The 15,368-nt window shown below is 37.2% G+C and overlaps 2 protein-coding genes across 5 annotated transcripts in view; one reads left to right on the top strand and one right to left on the bottom strand.

Annotated features, from left to right (window-relative positions):
- Positions 1-8,141, top strand: part of LOC107742519 (zinc finger protein 239-like) — a 31,963-nt gene extending 23,822 nt beyond the window's left edge. For 2 of the 4 annotated variants that reach the window (XM_016555522.1, XM_016555523.1), the window contains exon 4: positions 6,766-8,141. In XM_016555522.1, coding sequence (XP_016411008.1) covers positions 6,766-7,889 — 1,124 coding nt within the window. In that variant the 3' untranslated portion in view covers positions 7,890-8,141. Of the gene's footprint in view, positions 1-4,121; positions 4,153-6,765 lie in introns of those variants that run through there. The other 2 variants (XM_016555524.1, XM_016555521.1) reach the window with 2 other exon arrangements.
- Positions 8,142-9,751: 1,610 nt separating this feature from the next.
- sid4 (secreted immunoglobulin domain 4) overlaps positions 9,752-15,368 on the bottom strand; it is a 12,902-nt gene continuing 7,285 nt past the window's right edge. Inside the window, exons 5-8 of the mRNA XM_016555535.1 lie at positions 13,910-14,111; positions 13,761-13,829; positions 12,150-12,416; positions 9,752-9,996 (exon numbers count right to left, since the gene is read on the bottom strand). Of these exons, the coding sequence (XP_016411021.1) occupies positions 9,992-9,996; positions 12,150-12,416; positions 13,761-13,829; positions 13,910-14,111 (543 nt within the window). The 3' untranslated portion in view covers positions 9,752-9,991. The remainder of the gene's footprint in view (positions 9,997-12,149; positions 12,417-13,760; positions 13,830-13,909; positions 14,112-15,368) is intronic.

A 15,368-nucleotide genomic window follows, 5' to 3' on the forward strand; every position in this document is an offset into this window, starting at 1 on the left:
ATATAAATACTGTTCGGTTTCTGGCACAAACCGATCGTTTCGTGTCTTAGGACATCAATGTGTCGTCACGAGCCGCAGGGTTTAATTTGGATTTGTCTGTGCATGTTTTTTTTACTCTCATAGATTTTGTTACCATTGCCATGCATTATACGACTGATAGACTGCAACGGCTGGACTTAAAAATCATCTTTTGTGTAACAAAACAAAGTTTGAAACAAGAAACAAAGTCACCTACATCTTGGATGCCCTGGGGGTAAGCAGATAAACATCAAATTTTCATTCTTGGGTGAACTATCCCTTTAAGTTTCATTGATGACTGAAGTGCTAGCAATTTTATTTAGGCTATAGGCCTATAATTCATTGTAGGCTATAATAGACCTGTTTTAAAAAACATTTTCATTGAGGAGTAGCCTAAGCTAATAGCCTAATCTTTTATTATCCTCACAGCGCGTCAGTTATGCGGTGATGCGCTATGAAATTATTGCGGAGCAAATTAATTGTAATATTAATTTAATAATAAAAGTAACCTAATAATAATAGCCAGAATGTAACAGGCCTACATTAATTGGAAATGCCAAATATACTCTTAATAATGACAATATTTAATGCTTTTGACAATAGCTCTGGCTATTGTCAATAGGCTACATGATTTTCCTCTTTCAACGCACCCCATCGTCTTATCGCGGGGCCCCCCAACATGCCCCCCCACCCCGCGTGCCCGTCCGCTACGCCACTGGCACTAAGACAGTTTGTTTTATTTTGTCTGATCATTCAGTTTTAGAAGTTTGATATTTTATGCAAATTTCGTTCTTTTCAGATGACAGCGCTGGTTCATATTCTGATAGAGAAAATGCCTCCACATCCAAAGAGCAAAGGACAGTGACGGACTGTGGAGAAACATTCAGCAAACACGGTCATTTAGTGAGACATGAGAGAAAACACACAGAACAGAAAGACTTCACCTGCAAGATATGCAACATCAGTTTTCCGACCTTCAAAGAGAAAACACTTAATTCAAAGGAGCACAGCGTGAAGAAGGAGTTTCGCTGTGAACAGTGCGGGAAGGATCTTTTCACCACTCTTTATAGTATGAGAGCTCATATAAAGACACACGAAGAAAAGTCTCTCCAGTGCAACGAATGTAGCAAGTTTTTCCGCAACAAACGAGATCTTTCTGTTCATATGAGAATTCACACGGGTGAAAAACCATATCAGTGCCCTCACTGCGAGAAGAGCTTCACCCAGAGAACTCATCTGAAAACACATCTACTCACGCACAGCAATGAGAGACCGCATCAATGCCCTCACTGCGAGAAGAGCTTTAGCCAGGGATCTTATCTGAAGACACATCTACTCAGGCACAGCAATGAAAATCCCTATCAGTGCAGTGAATGTGGAAAACCTTTTATAAGCTCAGCTTCTCTAAAGTTACACCAAAAAATGCATTCTGATGAAAGACCGTATCAGTGTTCACACTGTGAGAAACGTTTCCATCTTTCGGCTCACTGTAAAACCCATGAGAGGATTCACACCGGAGAGAAACCGTACCTGTGCTCCGACTGCGGGAAGAGCTTCGCTAGATCATTTGCTTTCAAAATTCATCAGAGAGTTCACACAGGAGAAAGACCGTATCCCTGTAGTGATTGTGGGAAGAGTTTTATTAACGCAAATGACTTAAAAATACACCGGAGGACTCATACGGGAGAAAAACCTTTTAAATGCTCATATTGTGACAAGACTTTCGCTCGAGGATGTGTCAAGAATGTCCATGAGCGACATCATACAGGAGAGAAACCTTACTGCTGCTCCATCTGCGGCGAGAGATTCGCATTTATATGGGGTTTTCAGACACACAAGAAGAAACACGCTGCTCCAGAATCATCATAGATTCATCATGTAATTAATTCTAGGTTGTCAAAAACACAGTGTTACAGGAATGTTGTTTTATGGTTGTAAAAAGTAAAACCTATAACAAGAATGTCTCTAGGACAGGGGTGCTCAAACCTGCTCCTGGAGGGCCGCTGTCCTGCAGAGTTTAGCTCCAACTATAATTAAACACACCTGAAGCAGCTCATCAAGATCTGTGTCTGGAATCACCACTGTACCCTTGAATAGGGCACTATTTGAGAAGACAGCCATTTGTAATGGCATCCAAGACCACAGTGGACTTTACACAGTGTGCTCAATCAATCCCACAATGCACCGCAATAATGAGTGGACAAATGATGTACACCAACAGCTAGTGAATACCCATAATGCACCATGATGTTCGAGCTAAATTAATTTCCGTGTCTCACCAGAAGATGGCATCTGCAGCTGAATCATCCCTCCATTTTCTAAACCACTGGTCCAATGTGGCCACAGTGTAGTATCATACAGGCATAAATTCCTTTTAATTGATTATTAAATTGTTTTATTAAGGTTTATACATGCTAGTTTCTTTGATAGAGATCAAGATAAATCTTTTAATCTTACTACTGGAACTTGCAGTTAAGTTTCAAATTATTAATAAACCCTTCCGGCACACTCAGTGTTTGAATTCACTCACTTGTTTTCATTGACTCCTTCAAGTGGACTAATAGTGATTGAGGGAATAGGGGATGAAACTGACTCAGACTCGCTAGAAACTTCAGGTAAGTGTGTTGGCACTAAACTCTGCAGGATGGTGGACCTCCAGGAGCAGGATTGGACACCCCTGCTCTAGAACATTACATACTGTGTAAAAATGAATCCTATGTTTTTACTTTAAATTCATTGTAATGTGCAGATATTGGAGTACAATGTGTGTTTATGGGTTTTTAATCACAGTAACAGAATGACGAGTCCTAATTATTTTGGCAGTTATTAAATACTTCCTGAAAAACATGATGGCATCAAATGACCCTTATTGGCCTCAGTCACTTTGTTACACAAACTGAAATGATCCAGACATGAATATGCAATATGTCACAGTATCAGTTTTTTGGGATTAACAATGACATTTATTACAGGTGTGAATCTTGGACATGTTTTAATGTCGGTAATAATTTAACCACCAACAACGCATCTAATATTCTCTCTGACTTTCCATGTTCCCTTACAAAAATTTGTCATTGACAATCATGGTTGGATGGTAACCACAAATTAACAATGGTTTTGTTTAGCACATATTCTTGAGAGCATTTGGACCAGAAGCTGAAGTGCAGGGTGATGTCATCAAAATGGTTGATTCATATTGGTGGAAATGAGACTAATGACTAAAATTAATGCTTATATCTTCTAAATGTGACTTTTGTCCTTGTTTTGGAACACACAAGCTTATAGATAACCTTAAGGCTATATACAAATTTTTTACTTCAATTTTGATTTCATTGGGACTTTAATCAGCTACAGCACCTTGGTCTGTATGCAATGGGATTTAAGTCTGTATTATTTACTAGTAACCATTCATAACATCTCAGCACAGCCAGTAAAGCAGTGTAATACAATTAAAAATGCTAGTTTACAGTGTTCTCTCTGTTGTGTTCTTTACCGCGCTTCTCTGGTTCTGCGCGCGCTTTCTCTTGTCCTGTCCTCCAGAAAGCCGCCAACTCGTGTAATTCAAAAATTAACGGTCATTTTGATTGACCGGCTGACTAACATGATCGATTACTTTATTTAATAATTATATATGATATGAATATATGGATATATTGTATTCATGTCTTGGCAACGCCACTGAAATAGTGTTTTTGAAATAAAATAAATTAGGTTTGGTGCAGCCCTCCACACACCAGCGGGAGCGTCGTTTCTTCTCTTCATCTATCGCTCGTACTGTAGGAGGCGCTCTGACGATCTTTAGTTCTCCGGTAAAACCACTGAAGAAAGAAAGGAGACCGAGCACTCAGACGGTAAGTGTTACGTTATTAATGTGTTTTAGCTGTTTATACGTGGATGTCGTTATTTTTCTATCGCTAGTGTTGAAATCTGACGATATCTGAGTTATGTCCAGCTTTGAGCTGGCTCAATATTGAAACACATCTGAAATAGACATATGTGATAATATTCTCATGTATTCTTCAATAAGTCAGTTCTGTGTAGTTCAGCTCTTGTTCAGTCGTATGTAAACAATCCTTTTGAGGTTAAATCAGTGTCATGATGAAGATGATGATGATGGTGACTTCGTTCTTCCAGGTATGTTTTTTTCTTTTTATGACCATGATATGCCAAGTTAACAGAATTATTAATAAATTGTAAAATATTGTGTATGTACTACTGTTACTAAAACGGTTTTTGCGGTATTTGCGTCCAAAAATATTAAAGGAACAGTTAAACAGATTGAGTTTTACCATTTTTGAATCCATTCAGTCGATCTCCGGGTCTGGCGGTAGCACTTTTAGCTGTAGCTTAGCATAGATCATTGAATCTGATTAGAGTGTTAGCATCTCGCTCAAAAATGACCAAAGAGTTTCTATATTTTTTCTATTTAAAACTTGACACTTCTGTAGTTACATCGTGTACTAAGACCGACGGAAAATGAAAAGTTGCGATTTTCTAGCACAGGGAGCGTGCTGGGGACTATTTTCAGGTGCTGTGTAATATCATTGCGCCTGCTGCACCCATAGTACGGTCTAATCAGATTCAATGATCTATGCTAAGCTACAGCTAAAAGTGCTACCGCCAGACCCGGAGATCGACTGAATGGATTCAAAAATGGTAAAACTCAACTGTTTAACTCTAGGGGAGTTGGAAAATTAGCCTATTTTCAAAAATAGTGGAGTGTTCCTTTAATTTGCGAGTGAACTTTTTGCTGAGGTCGCCACTGGCGACTATATAAATGTTCATGTTATGACTTAAAAATTTGCCTTTTTTCCTGATTGTTTTATAATCGCATCTTTTGTTACGTTGACGTAATAAACCGAGACGATACGTATCAAAGTTTTAGTGGAAAAAAGACTTTCAATCAGTCCTCATCTCTGATGGCACACCTGCTAAACGCAGCTCCAGTTGTGCAGCGTGAGAGAGATTGAAAATGACAGACGTGCGAAGTCGTGCACAACTTGAACAGACTGAAATGATAGTGTCAAAAAAATACAAATAAAACACGTTTATTCTGTGGCACCTAAAAAAATTATTTGGCGCCTAGTTTTGTTTCTTATAGGAGCCAATGGCTCCTTAGTTCATTTTTTTTGTCTGGAGCCCTATACTAGGGGTGTAACGGTTCATGGTAAAAAATCAAACCATACTGTTCTGCACCCACGGTTCGGCACGCACTTGCACCGCAGTTCAACTTAAATCTGACAACGCATGTATTTGTAATAATCTAATCTTATTGTAAACAGGTATTTATTAAATCATTTTATTTAGTGAAGCACAACCCTCATAGAAAGAATGTGTGTATTATTTGGTAACTAATATATATGCAGTCCTTGTGTTTCACTTCGCAAATGGGGGTTGGGCACCCACCGGCAGAAACATAAATCGGGAATTATACAAATGAATATATGAATTAATTCATTATATGAATGTACCTCTGAAGGTTCTGACTGTCTTCAGAAAAGATTCGATGGCATTTTGTTTTCATCTTCGCTCCATGTAATATCTAAAGAAGTGTTCTTAATTGCAATGCTGCTTTGTCTACGGAGTTCACGGGAAACGGCTCTAATTCAGCTTTTCCATAAGCGCCACCTGCTGTCAGAGAGTGGATTTACAGAGACTTACATTCACATTCAGTTTCTGTCTGGCCAAAAAACGGACCGAATTTGCATGCCCTACTGTAGCCTAAATTTTGACCAGTTGATGAAAAACAAGCTTATGGATTCTATTTAAACAATTCAGATAAGTTATCTAGAATTCTTTATGGAGCGGATAAAATACATATAATCATTGATTAATCAATTATCATTTTGACTTAACCCTTTTCTTTATTTAAAGACTGAAATGTGAGGTTTACCATTTTATGAAACTTTTTCAAAGCTTTATTTGAACATTTGAATTAGATATTTGAACGTGCTATTAGTTAAACATTGGTAATGTTATTGTTTTAGTGATTATGCAAACAAAAATCATTTTATTTGTTGTTCGTTGATTTTAAATATAAAACTTGAAGTGATTTGTGTGTCAGTACTTTTTGAACGTTTCCAGCCCATTTTAACAATACCGTGATAATACTGATAACCGTGATCATTTTGGTCACTATAATCGTGATAAGAAATTTTCATGCCGTTACATCCCTAAGTGACTGATACAAACCGAACCATAAATAATTTGAACCGTTACACCTTTTTTTCTGGACTTGAATTGGCCTGGTTTTGCAGATGATGTTTTAAATGGTGTGTGTTTCGGAGGGAAGTATGGTAATTTCTTTTACCGTTTTTTGCAAATATTTGACGTATTTTAATAACTTATAATATGGGTAGAAACAATAGTTTGTTTTTTTGCTGTATTTGCCTTGTTTTGATATGTTTTGCTGTTGTATTGTTTACCTGGCAGGGTAATTGATTCATTTTTATAATTTTATTTTGTTATCATTATTTAGTTTTAAGGTGGTAAATGGTCCTTGGTTGTCATGACAACATAACTTTTTTACAGTATTTTGGCGATTAATGTTTTGGTGAGCTTTTGGGCTGGAAATTGTCGACCCAATCTAGCAACACTGCCACACATCATTTTTTCTATTTATTTAAATCACAGCCTTTGCGGTTTGATAACCGCACTAAGATAATTTCATTTTTATTTTGACGGATCGTCCAGCTCTAGAATTTAAAGAGAAAGTTAAATATTTTATGACCATTTTGTTACTTTCAGACAATGCTGGAGAAACTGCATCTACATCCAAAGAGCAATGGACAGTGATGGACTATGGAAAGAAATTCAGCAAACAGGGTCATTTAATGAGACATGAGAAAAAACACAGAGAACAGAAAGACTTCATTAGCAAGAGTTTTCCTACCTTAGCAGATAAAACACTTCATTCAAAAGAGCACAGCGTGAAGAAGGAGTTTCGCTGCGAACAGTGCGGGAAGGATTTTTTCACCACTCTTCATTGTATGAGAGCTCATATAAAGACACACGAGGAAAAGTCTTTCCAGTGCAACGAATGTAACAAGTTTTTCCGCAACAATAGTAAACTTTCTGTTCACAAGAGGATCCACACGGGTGAAAAGCCATACAAGTGTCCTCACTGCGAGAAGAGCTTCAGCCAGGGATCTAATCTGAAGGACCATCTATTTACACACACCAACGAAAGGCCGCATCAGTGCAGTGAATGTGGCAAGTTGTTCAACATCAAACAAAATCTTTCACGTCATAAGAGGATCCACACGGGTGAAAAGCCGTACAAGTGTCCTCACTGCGAGAAGAGCTTCACCGAGGGATCTAGTCTGAAGAAACATGTGCGTTTGCACACCAATGAGAGGCCGTATCAGTGCAGTGAATGTGGGAAAAGTTTTATAAGCTCAGGTTCTCTAAATTTTCACCAAAAAATCCACTCTGATGACAAACCATATCAGTGTTCACACTGTGAGAAACGTTTCCATCATTCGAGTCACATGAAAACCCATGAGAGGATTCACACCGGAGAGAAACCGTACCTGTGCTCCGACTGCGGGAAGAGCTTTTCTAGTTCATTTTCTTTAAAAGTTCATCTTAGAATTCACACAGGAGAAAAACCGTATCCCTGTAGTGATTGTGGGAAGAGTTTTTATAAGCTAAGTGACTTAAAAAAACACCAGAGGACTCATACAGGAGAAAAACCTTTTAAATGCTCACTTTGTGACAAGACTTTCGCTATATCAAGTTCCCTGAAGATCCATGAACGAATGCATACAGGAGAGAAACCTTACCGCTGCTCCATCTGCGGCGAGAGATTCGCTTATAAATGGGGTTTTCAGACCCACAAGAAGAAACACGCTGCCCCAGAATCATCATAGATTCATAATTTTAGGTTGTGTAAAAATGTAGTGCTACGGGAACATTATTTTATGGTTGTAAAAAATAACCCCTTAAACTAAAATGTCTCTAGAACATTATTTACTGGGTAGAAATAAATCATTTGGATGAAAAAATCACTGTAATGTGCAGATCAGTGTCTGATATTGGATTTTTGAACTGAGCTGGACAAAGACGTCACTGAATAAACAATGAACTGACTTTAGCTGAAAAATTTACTGTTTACTTTTGTCATCTTTTTTTGAACTGCTTCACAGCAGAATTGAATTTTGTTTGGTTTATTGACATTTTTTTTTGTGCAACACTGTAAAGCTGCTTTAACACAATCTGTATTGTATAAAGCCCTATTAAAGACTAGAGAAACAACCTCTTTCGGAAGACTGATTCAAACTGGTTCATCTTCACTAACAACCTTTTCTTACATGAGGAAATGAAAGCCGCTGCTTGCATTTAAGCTGAAGTCTCTCCAAAGTCAATGAGAGGTAACCTGCATATTTGATTCAATTCCTGGTGTGAACTACATGAGCTGATTCGTCTGAGTGAGCTTACGCCTCACACCTGGAACGGCCGTATTGAACAGACAGAAAGCGACAGAAGACCTGTGTGCGGCAGGTCTAAAGCTTTGTGCGAAGTCTCCCAGCAGAATGCTCTCATGTGTCTTTAAAGGTCAAGCCTCTCGTCATCCAGGACATGACCGATGCTCTATATCTTTGACTCTCTTATAGTCTGTTCGCTCTCCGTAGAGGTTGCTGTTAAGGTCAAAAGGTGAATTTAGGTGTTTACAATCTCTGCTTTACCATATTCAATGATAATGTCCTTAGCATGCAAATTTACCTGACTATTGCTGAACTATATATCCTCTCATGAGCAGATCCAACTAATCAGCTTGCAACACTCCTCCTTGACCCGAAGGAGGCAACACCATGCTATGCATGTCAGTTAGACTATCACTTCATGTCTAATTGGACAGCTCTTGGCCAAAATACTGAGAAATATAAAGGGTCATAACATGAGAAACCAAATTTCCCTTGATCTTTTGACACAGAAGAGGTCTTTGTATGCTTAATACATCCTGCAAGTTTCATAACTTAAAGGGATCGTTCATGTTAATGACAGAATTTAAATTTTTGGGTGAACTCCCTTTAAAATGACCTCATCATCAATAAAAAGCATTTATGTAATAACCCTCAGAAAACGGCTTGTTTTGGATCCGAGGGGCAAGATGACGTCACGCGGGCGCAGTCGTTTGCATATGACTGCCTCCAGAGCAACACAGAAACATTTGTTTAAAGATGAAGCGGCACTAGATCTGACTGCTGCTGCGTCACAAACCGTAAGTAAATGATTTCATGGTGCTCTGTCTGGAAATGACCGTTTTATTTAATCATGTTGTCAAAACATGCAATAGCGAGGGGGCGATGATAATGATTCCTATGCAATGCCGTTAGCCAATCATAACAGTGGCTGATTCCTGACAAGCCTTAAAGGACACGCCTCTTAAAACAGGTCGCTTGAGGGGCAGAATATTTCTCCACATTTATTTGTTTTTGTTTGTTTTTTCTTCGTTTTTTTGTGCAAAAAGCTTTATTAACATTGTAAGTAAACCTCAAGGAGCATATTAAAATAATAATAAAAAATGCATGTCATGACCCCTTTAACCAGAATGTATCTAATTTTAGTCTAAAGTCAATGTGATTAGAATTTGATGAGTTCTTTTAAAATTCTTTTTTTTTCTTTTAAGTTATATATTATTCACTATCAGTCTTAGATTTTTTAGTTATTTATTTTTTGTAATGAATTTTGTGGAAATCCAATGGAAGATAATCACACAGTCTTTATTATGAACTTTTTATTATGTGTTTATTTGACTTGAATGCCAAAGTGAAAGCATCTTTCCATCGTGACATTTCAGAAATATTCAAAATAGCAGAATATGAACAGACGAAACATTTTTTCTGCTGTTCTGAACACCTTAGCAAAACTTCACGTTTGTCTCGTCTCCGAGCTTCATCGTCTTGTAGGTCTGAAGTCTCTGATGTCCTCATAATTAATGGGTAGATTTTTACAATCAGCAGGTCTGTGATTAAGCTGTTGGGAGGTAAAAGCAGAGAGAGAAGAACTGAGGATTTAATGACATAAACACTATTATTTTAACCACTTAATGGAGTGCTAGTGATTTCCAAAGTGTTTTACATTTGATGAACATATTTTTAAAATCTTCCCCAAAGCCACTAGAAGGCAAGCCTGCAACCTTAAGCCAAAAAAGCGTAACAGCTAATGCTAACCCTTCTGCTTAGGCCGCTTTTTTTTAAATGGATGTCAATGGAGTATAGGCTTCACTACACTGAATAAACAGAAACGGCTTATCATTTAATGAATCGACAGCCTATCTGCTAATCTTCAACACTAAACAATACTTTTGGATTTAACTATTTTTAGAGTTTACCACGAAAAAAAATTCTGTTTTATAAGAGAAGTCACTGACTTTTTGTGACAGATGGGATTGAGTTTACGGCTCTTCCCATTCATTTCTATGGGATCCGTAAACTGTGATTGAGTGTCGCACAACTCTGATTGAAATTCAGTGAGCAATCAAGGCTGTAATGTGATTGGTTATTAAGGCACACGTGATCCAAGTTAGCCGTTACGCTTTCTCCACACTCTAAAAAATGCTGGGTTGTTTCAACCCAACTTTGGGTCAAATATGGACTAACCCAACTTTTGGGTCAAACATTTAATGTAAAAATTTAACCCAACAGCTGGGTTAGTCCATATTTGACCCAAAGTTGGGTTGAAACAACCCAGCATTTTTTAGAGTGGAATAGTAATACAGACTCTCTCATCTCCTTATAGTAAGACAATCCCCTTGTCCAAATACCCACGCTTGTGGTTTTTGCATTTGACCACTTGACTACTTCTATGACGTATTTCCTGTATTTGGCCCGTAATACAGACTCTCTCATCTCCTTATAGTAAGACAATCCCCTTGTCCAAATACCCACGCTTGTGGTCTTTGCATTTGACCACTTGACTACTTCTATGATGTATTTCCTGTATTTGGGCCAAGTGTTCAAGTTAGGATGAAGACCACAAGTGTGTGTACAACTTTTCATTACCTGATGGGACACACTTATAGTGTTGTACAAATGCAAGTGTTTATATAGCTTTATTTTTATTTTAAATACTTTGCATTGTAAAATCAACTTCTAAATGTCTGTTCAGTAGTCCTTATAACATGACAATTTAATTTGTGGTGCTAATTAAGTATAAAAAACGTTGTACAAAATAAATATCACCACTACTCATCTTTGCACCATAAAACGTGCAAATTTTTCTACCAAATTATATGTAATAATTGGCCCTGTCTAATTATTATATTAATATTTAACTTACATCGGAAAGGTTTCCGTGACCTCTCGCGAGATCTCGGCAAAAGTGTCACGATTTATTCCAAAACATGATGCATGATGGGATACACTAAGCCTCGAATAGCGCTCCGGAGCAGTTTTCAAGTTAGTGTTGATTTAGTGTGCGTTAAGGGCGCTGTGCTTTGTCGTTTTAAAGGTGCACTAAGTGACTTTTGAAAAACACTTTTGATGATAGCGTTGGATCGAGTCCCAAAACACACTTGTAGCCAATCAGCAGTAAGGGGGCGTGTCTTGTAATGACCGAGAGAAGAGAGCACTCAATTTGAGTGCACAAGACGGATATTAGCAGAACGACTATAGATAGAGAGATGGAAATATCAGAGAAGCAAAACATTAAAAAGAAGGGTTACGATCAGGCAAGAGGTAGGACCCGCGTAAATATCGGAGCAGCTTTCCAGCGCTGGAGAGAACTCAAGAAGCGGGAAGGGCTTGAATCGGACGCCGAGGTTGCATTGTTTCTTCTTGATAGGTGAGTAACATTGATTTTGCTTTGTTTCACACAACTTATCTGTGTTGGCTTCTGTTTGAATATGCTTGTGTGTCATCTTCACTTGTTTCCGCGATCGTCGTTATGCCAAGGTTGTGTACGTGCGTGTGGGGCGGAGATTTCAAAATAAGGGCGAGGTCCTATTGGGGTATGTGTTTGTTTTGGTGCTTTCAAATATCAACATCGCTTGGCAAAAAGCGCTTAGTGCACCTTTAAGACCTGGGACAGTCTTGCGCACTTTGTGTCGCGCGCTCTCAAGTGGCCAAGGCCGCAATTGTGGGTATTTGGACAAGTCACATCCTAAGTCTTCCCTGAGTTTGACGCACCTCTCACAGTAACTTTGGTCAGCGCTTCACTGGAGCCCACGTGATTGGTCGCCACACACTTATACGTGCCGCTGTCTGTTACTTTCAGCTGCGCGATCTTCAGCAGGCCATCTTTGGTGGTCTCCGCCCCCGGCGGCATGGAGGCTCCGCCCACACGCGTCCAGCGGAAGCGGATTGGATGAGAGCCGTGAGCGAGACACTGCAGACGCAAGGCATCACCGGGACGAGCCACTGTCTCCTCCGTCAGTGTGGTGGTGTACGGAGGCGCTGAGGACGAGAGCAGACGGTTCATAGACACAGTGCATATGAGGGATGGGTTCAATGGGTTAATCTCATGATAACTGTCACGAACATGTCTATCTCTATCTCACAGCAAAATCCTGTAAACGGGACATTAGGATCATTAGGAGTCATTTTGGTCAAAAAATAAATAAATCTAATTTTCATTGCTGTAAAAAAAGATTTGGATTTTTGTATCATTTTATATACAGTGTTCTTTACTGTATTGTAGTTTACTGTATTTATAAATGAAAACACAAAACAATCAAAATGTGTTCATAATGTATTTTTAATGTATAGGCTACATTATGTATCACATAATGTACATTTGTAAAATTTTTAAACCAGTGTATTTTTTTCTGTATTGTTTAATTGTCAAACAAATAAATGCACACAAAAGTGTATTTTTTATTATGTATTTTTGTAAATTATTTAAAAACAGGTTTATTTTACTCTACTGTAAAATTTATTTTTTATTTATTAAAAAGGGTTAAAAACCAGTGTATTTACTGTATTATTTGATTGTCATAAAAAATACATAAATATAATAACACTGTGTATTTTTAAAACAGTTGTGTTCAACTATTTATTAAATAGTTAAATTATTCATAAAGTAAATTCGATAAAGTTATTCAACTATTTGTATTGTTTAATTGTCATAACGACCATAAATAGTAATAACAATATATTAATTTTAAGATGTATTTTTTAAATTTATTTAAAAAGTTAAAATCTGTGTATTACTATATTGTGTTTAATTGTCATAAAAATATGTACATTAATAATAATGTGTATTTTTGTCATGTATTTTTAATTTAAGTTATAAATCTAGTGTTTAAATAATGTTACTGTACATTTTTTATGACAATTAAACACAATAATGTTCCAATGTCTTAAAACTGGCTTCATTTTCTTTTTGCAGAATCTTTTTTTTTGTGTGGTGTGCAATGTGACTGTGAACATGTATTCTCATGAAAACTGTTTGATTAATGATTAATAAGTGATGTTTCCGCACATTATCATTTACACACATGCTCTCTTTCGCTGCGCTCCCTGACTGTGTGTGATTGCATTCGTCTGAGTTTAATGCTGCTATCAAACACAGTTTCTCCCTTTATCTGAAACTAAACTCCACCTGATGACTTTTGCTGCTCTTTTTCAGCTTCCCATGTATTTAGGTTCCCAGAATACGACCGGAGTCCAGTGACCGCAGCTGACTCTGAGCCTGACGAAGTCCACGTTTACACTGACCTGTGACCATCTGACTCAAATGTAAACGTCTGTCTGCGACGACAAGGTCAGCAGAGATAAGAGTGTGTTTCTGTCACTCACAGTCCACCTCCAGCTGCACGTAGGCCTCGCTGAAGCCCAGGGCGCTCGTGGCGTTACAGATGTACTGGCCTGACACACAGAGAGACCCAACTGAGTCGAGTATAAGGCAATATCAGACATGGTTTTTCATGTTTGCAGAGCAGCTGTACCTGAGTCCTGCCGACCCACGTTATTAAGGGTCAGAATCCCGCCGTTCACCTTGTGTTGCCACGGCAACGGCGCCCGCAGCTTCGACCAGGAGATGCCTGGAGTGGGTGAACCTGGGAAAAACAGAGGGAAATAATAATGAGATAATGAATACACCCAATTACATAGAATTGTAAACGGTAATGCAACAGACTGCTGTAAGTTCTGTAGCTAACCCCGCCCTCCAGAAACAAGCCATCCAATCCGATGTCAGCAAACCTGAACATGGTTCTGATTGGCTAAAACAGCGTGGTCCACTCACTGATGAATTTGTGCTGTTTACAAAATCAGATGTGACAGACCTTTTCTATAAAAAAAGCTTAGAGCATCTTTAAATTTGCCTCAAAATTAATATTCACAATATCAACATTATAACGCATGTTTATTTTGTAAACATCAATGCATGTATGTTTCATCTTTTAATTAAAATTTTTTTGACGTTATAAATTTTTTTATCAAATGCCATTTTTTTTCCTAAATTTGTCATGTTTTTAACCAAATGTCATTTTTAATGTGTTTTTGTTTGTTTTTTTTGACCCCGGGTTATTATAGTTAACTAAAACTAGACAAATACTTAAAAATCAGATGTGACAGACCTTTTCTATAAAAAAAGCTTAGAGCATCTTTAAATTTGCCTCAAAATTAATATTCACAATATCAACATTATAACGCATGTTTATTTTGTAAACGTCAATGCATGTATGTTTCATCTTTTAATTTAATTTTTTTGACGTTATAAATTTTTTTATCAAATGCCATTTTTTTTCCTAAATTTGTCATGTTTTTAACCAAATGTCATTTTTAATGTGTTTTTGTTTGTTTGTTTTGACCCCGGGTTATTATAGTTAACTAAAACTAGACAAATACTTAAGTTAATTGTAAATAAATAAATCAATGTTAACTGAAACAAAAATATAAAAACCAAACTTATTTTATTTCAGTTAGCTGCCAAGGCATTTGTAATTTTCCTGAAGGTTAAGTTGAAATACTAAAATTACTAAAACTAAAACTGAAAAAAATATTAATAAAAAACTATATAGACATTGTCATAAAACAACACAAGCTAGTATAAAAAATTACAAAAACACAACAAAATTAATGAAACTAGCTAAAATTTAAATGAACACGGAAAGTAAAAAAACAAAAACTAATTCAAAATACTAATGAAAGCTACAATAGTACATTATGATACTAAAATAACACCTTTTGACCCTTGTCATTTTAAAATAAATGTCATATTTTTAATATTTAATCAAATGTAACTTTTTCTAATTTGTAATTTTTTTGACCATGTAATTTTTAATCATAATGTCATCATATTTTTAGGGTGACAATTTTACCATCAGTCCAGGGACTGCAGATGCAAAATAGCCTTCTGGCTAATTCTGGCACATTGTTATATGTGTCCCTGGAGCACAAAAC

This window comes from Sinocyclocheilus rhinocerous, unplaced genomic scaffold, assembly GCF_001515625.1.
Source record: "Sinocyclocheilus rhinocerous isolate Xijiao unplaced genomic scaffold, SAMN03320098_v1.1 scaffold1639, whole genome shotgun sequence".
Classification (NCBI taxonomy): Eukaryota; Metazoa; Chordata; class Actinopteri; order Cypriniformes; family Cyprinidae; genus Sinocyclocheilus; species Sinocyclocheilus rhinocerous.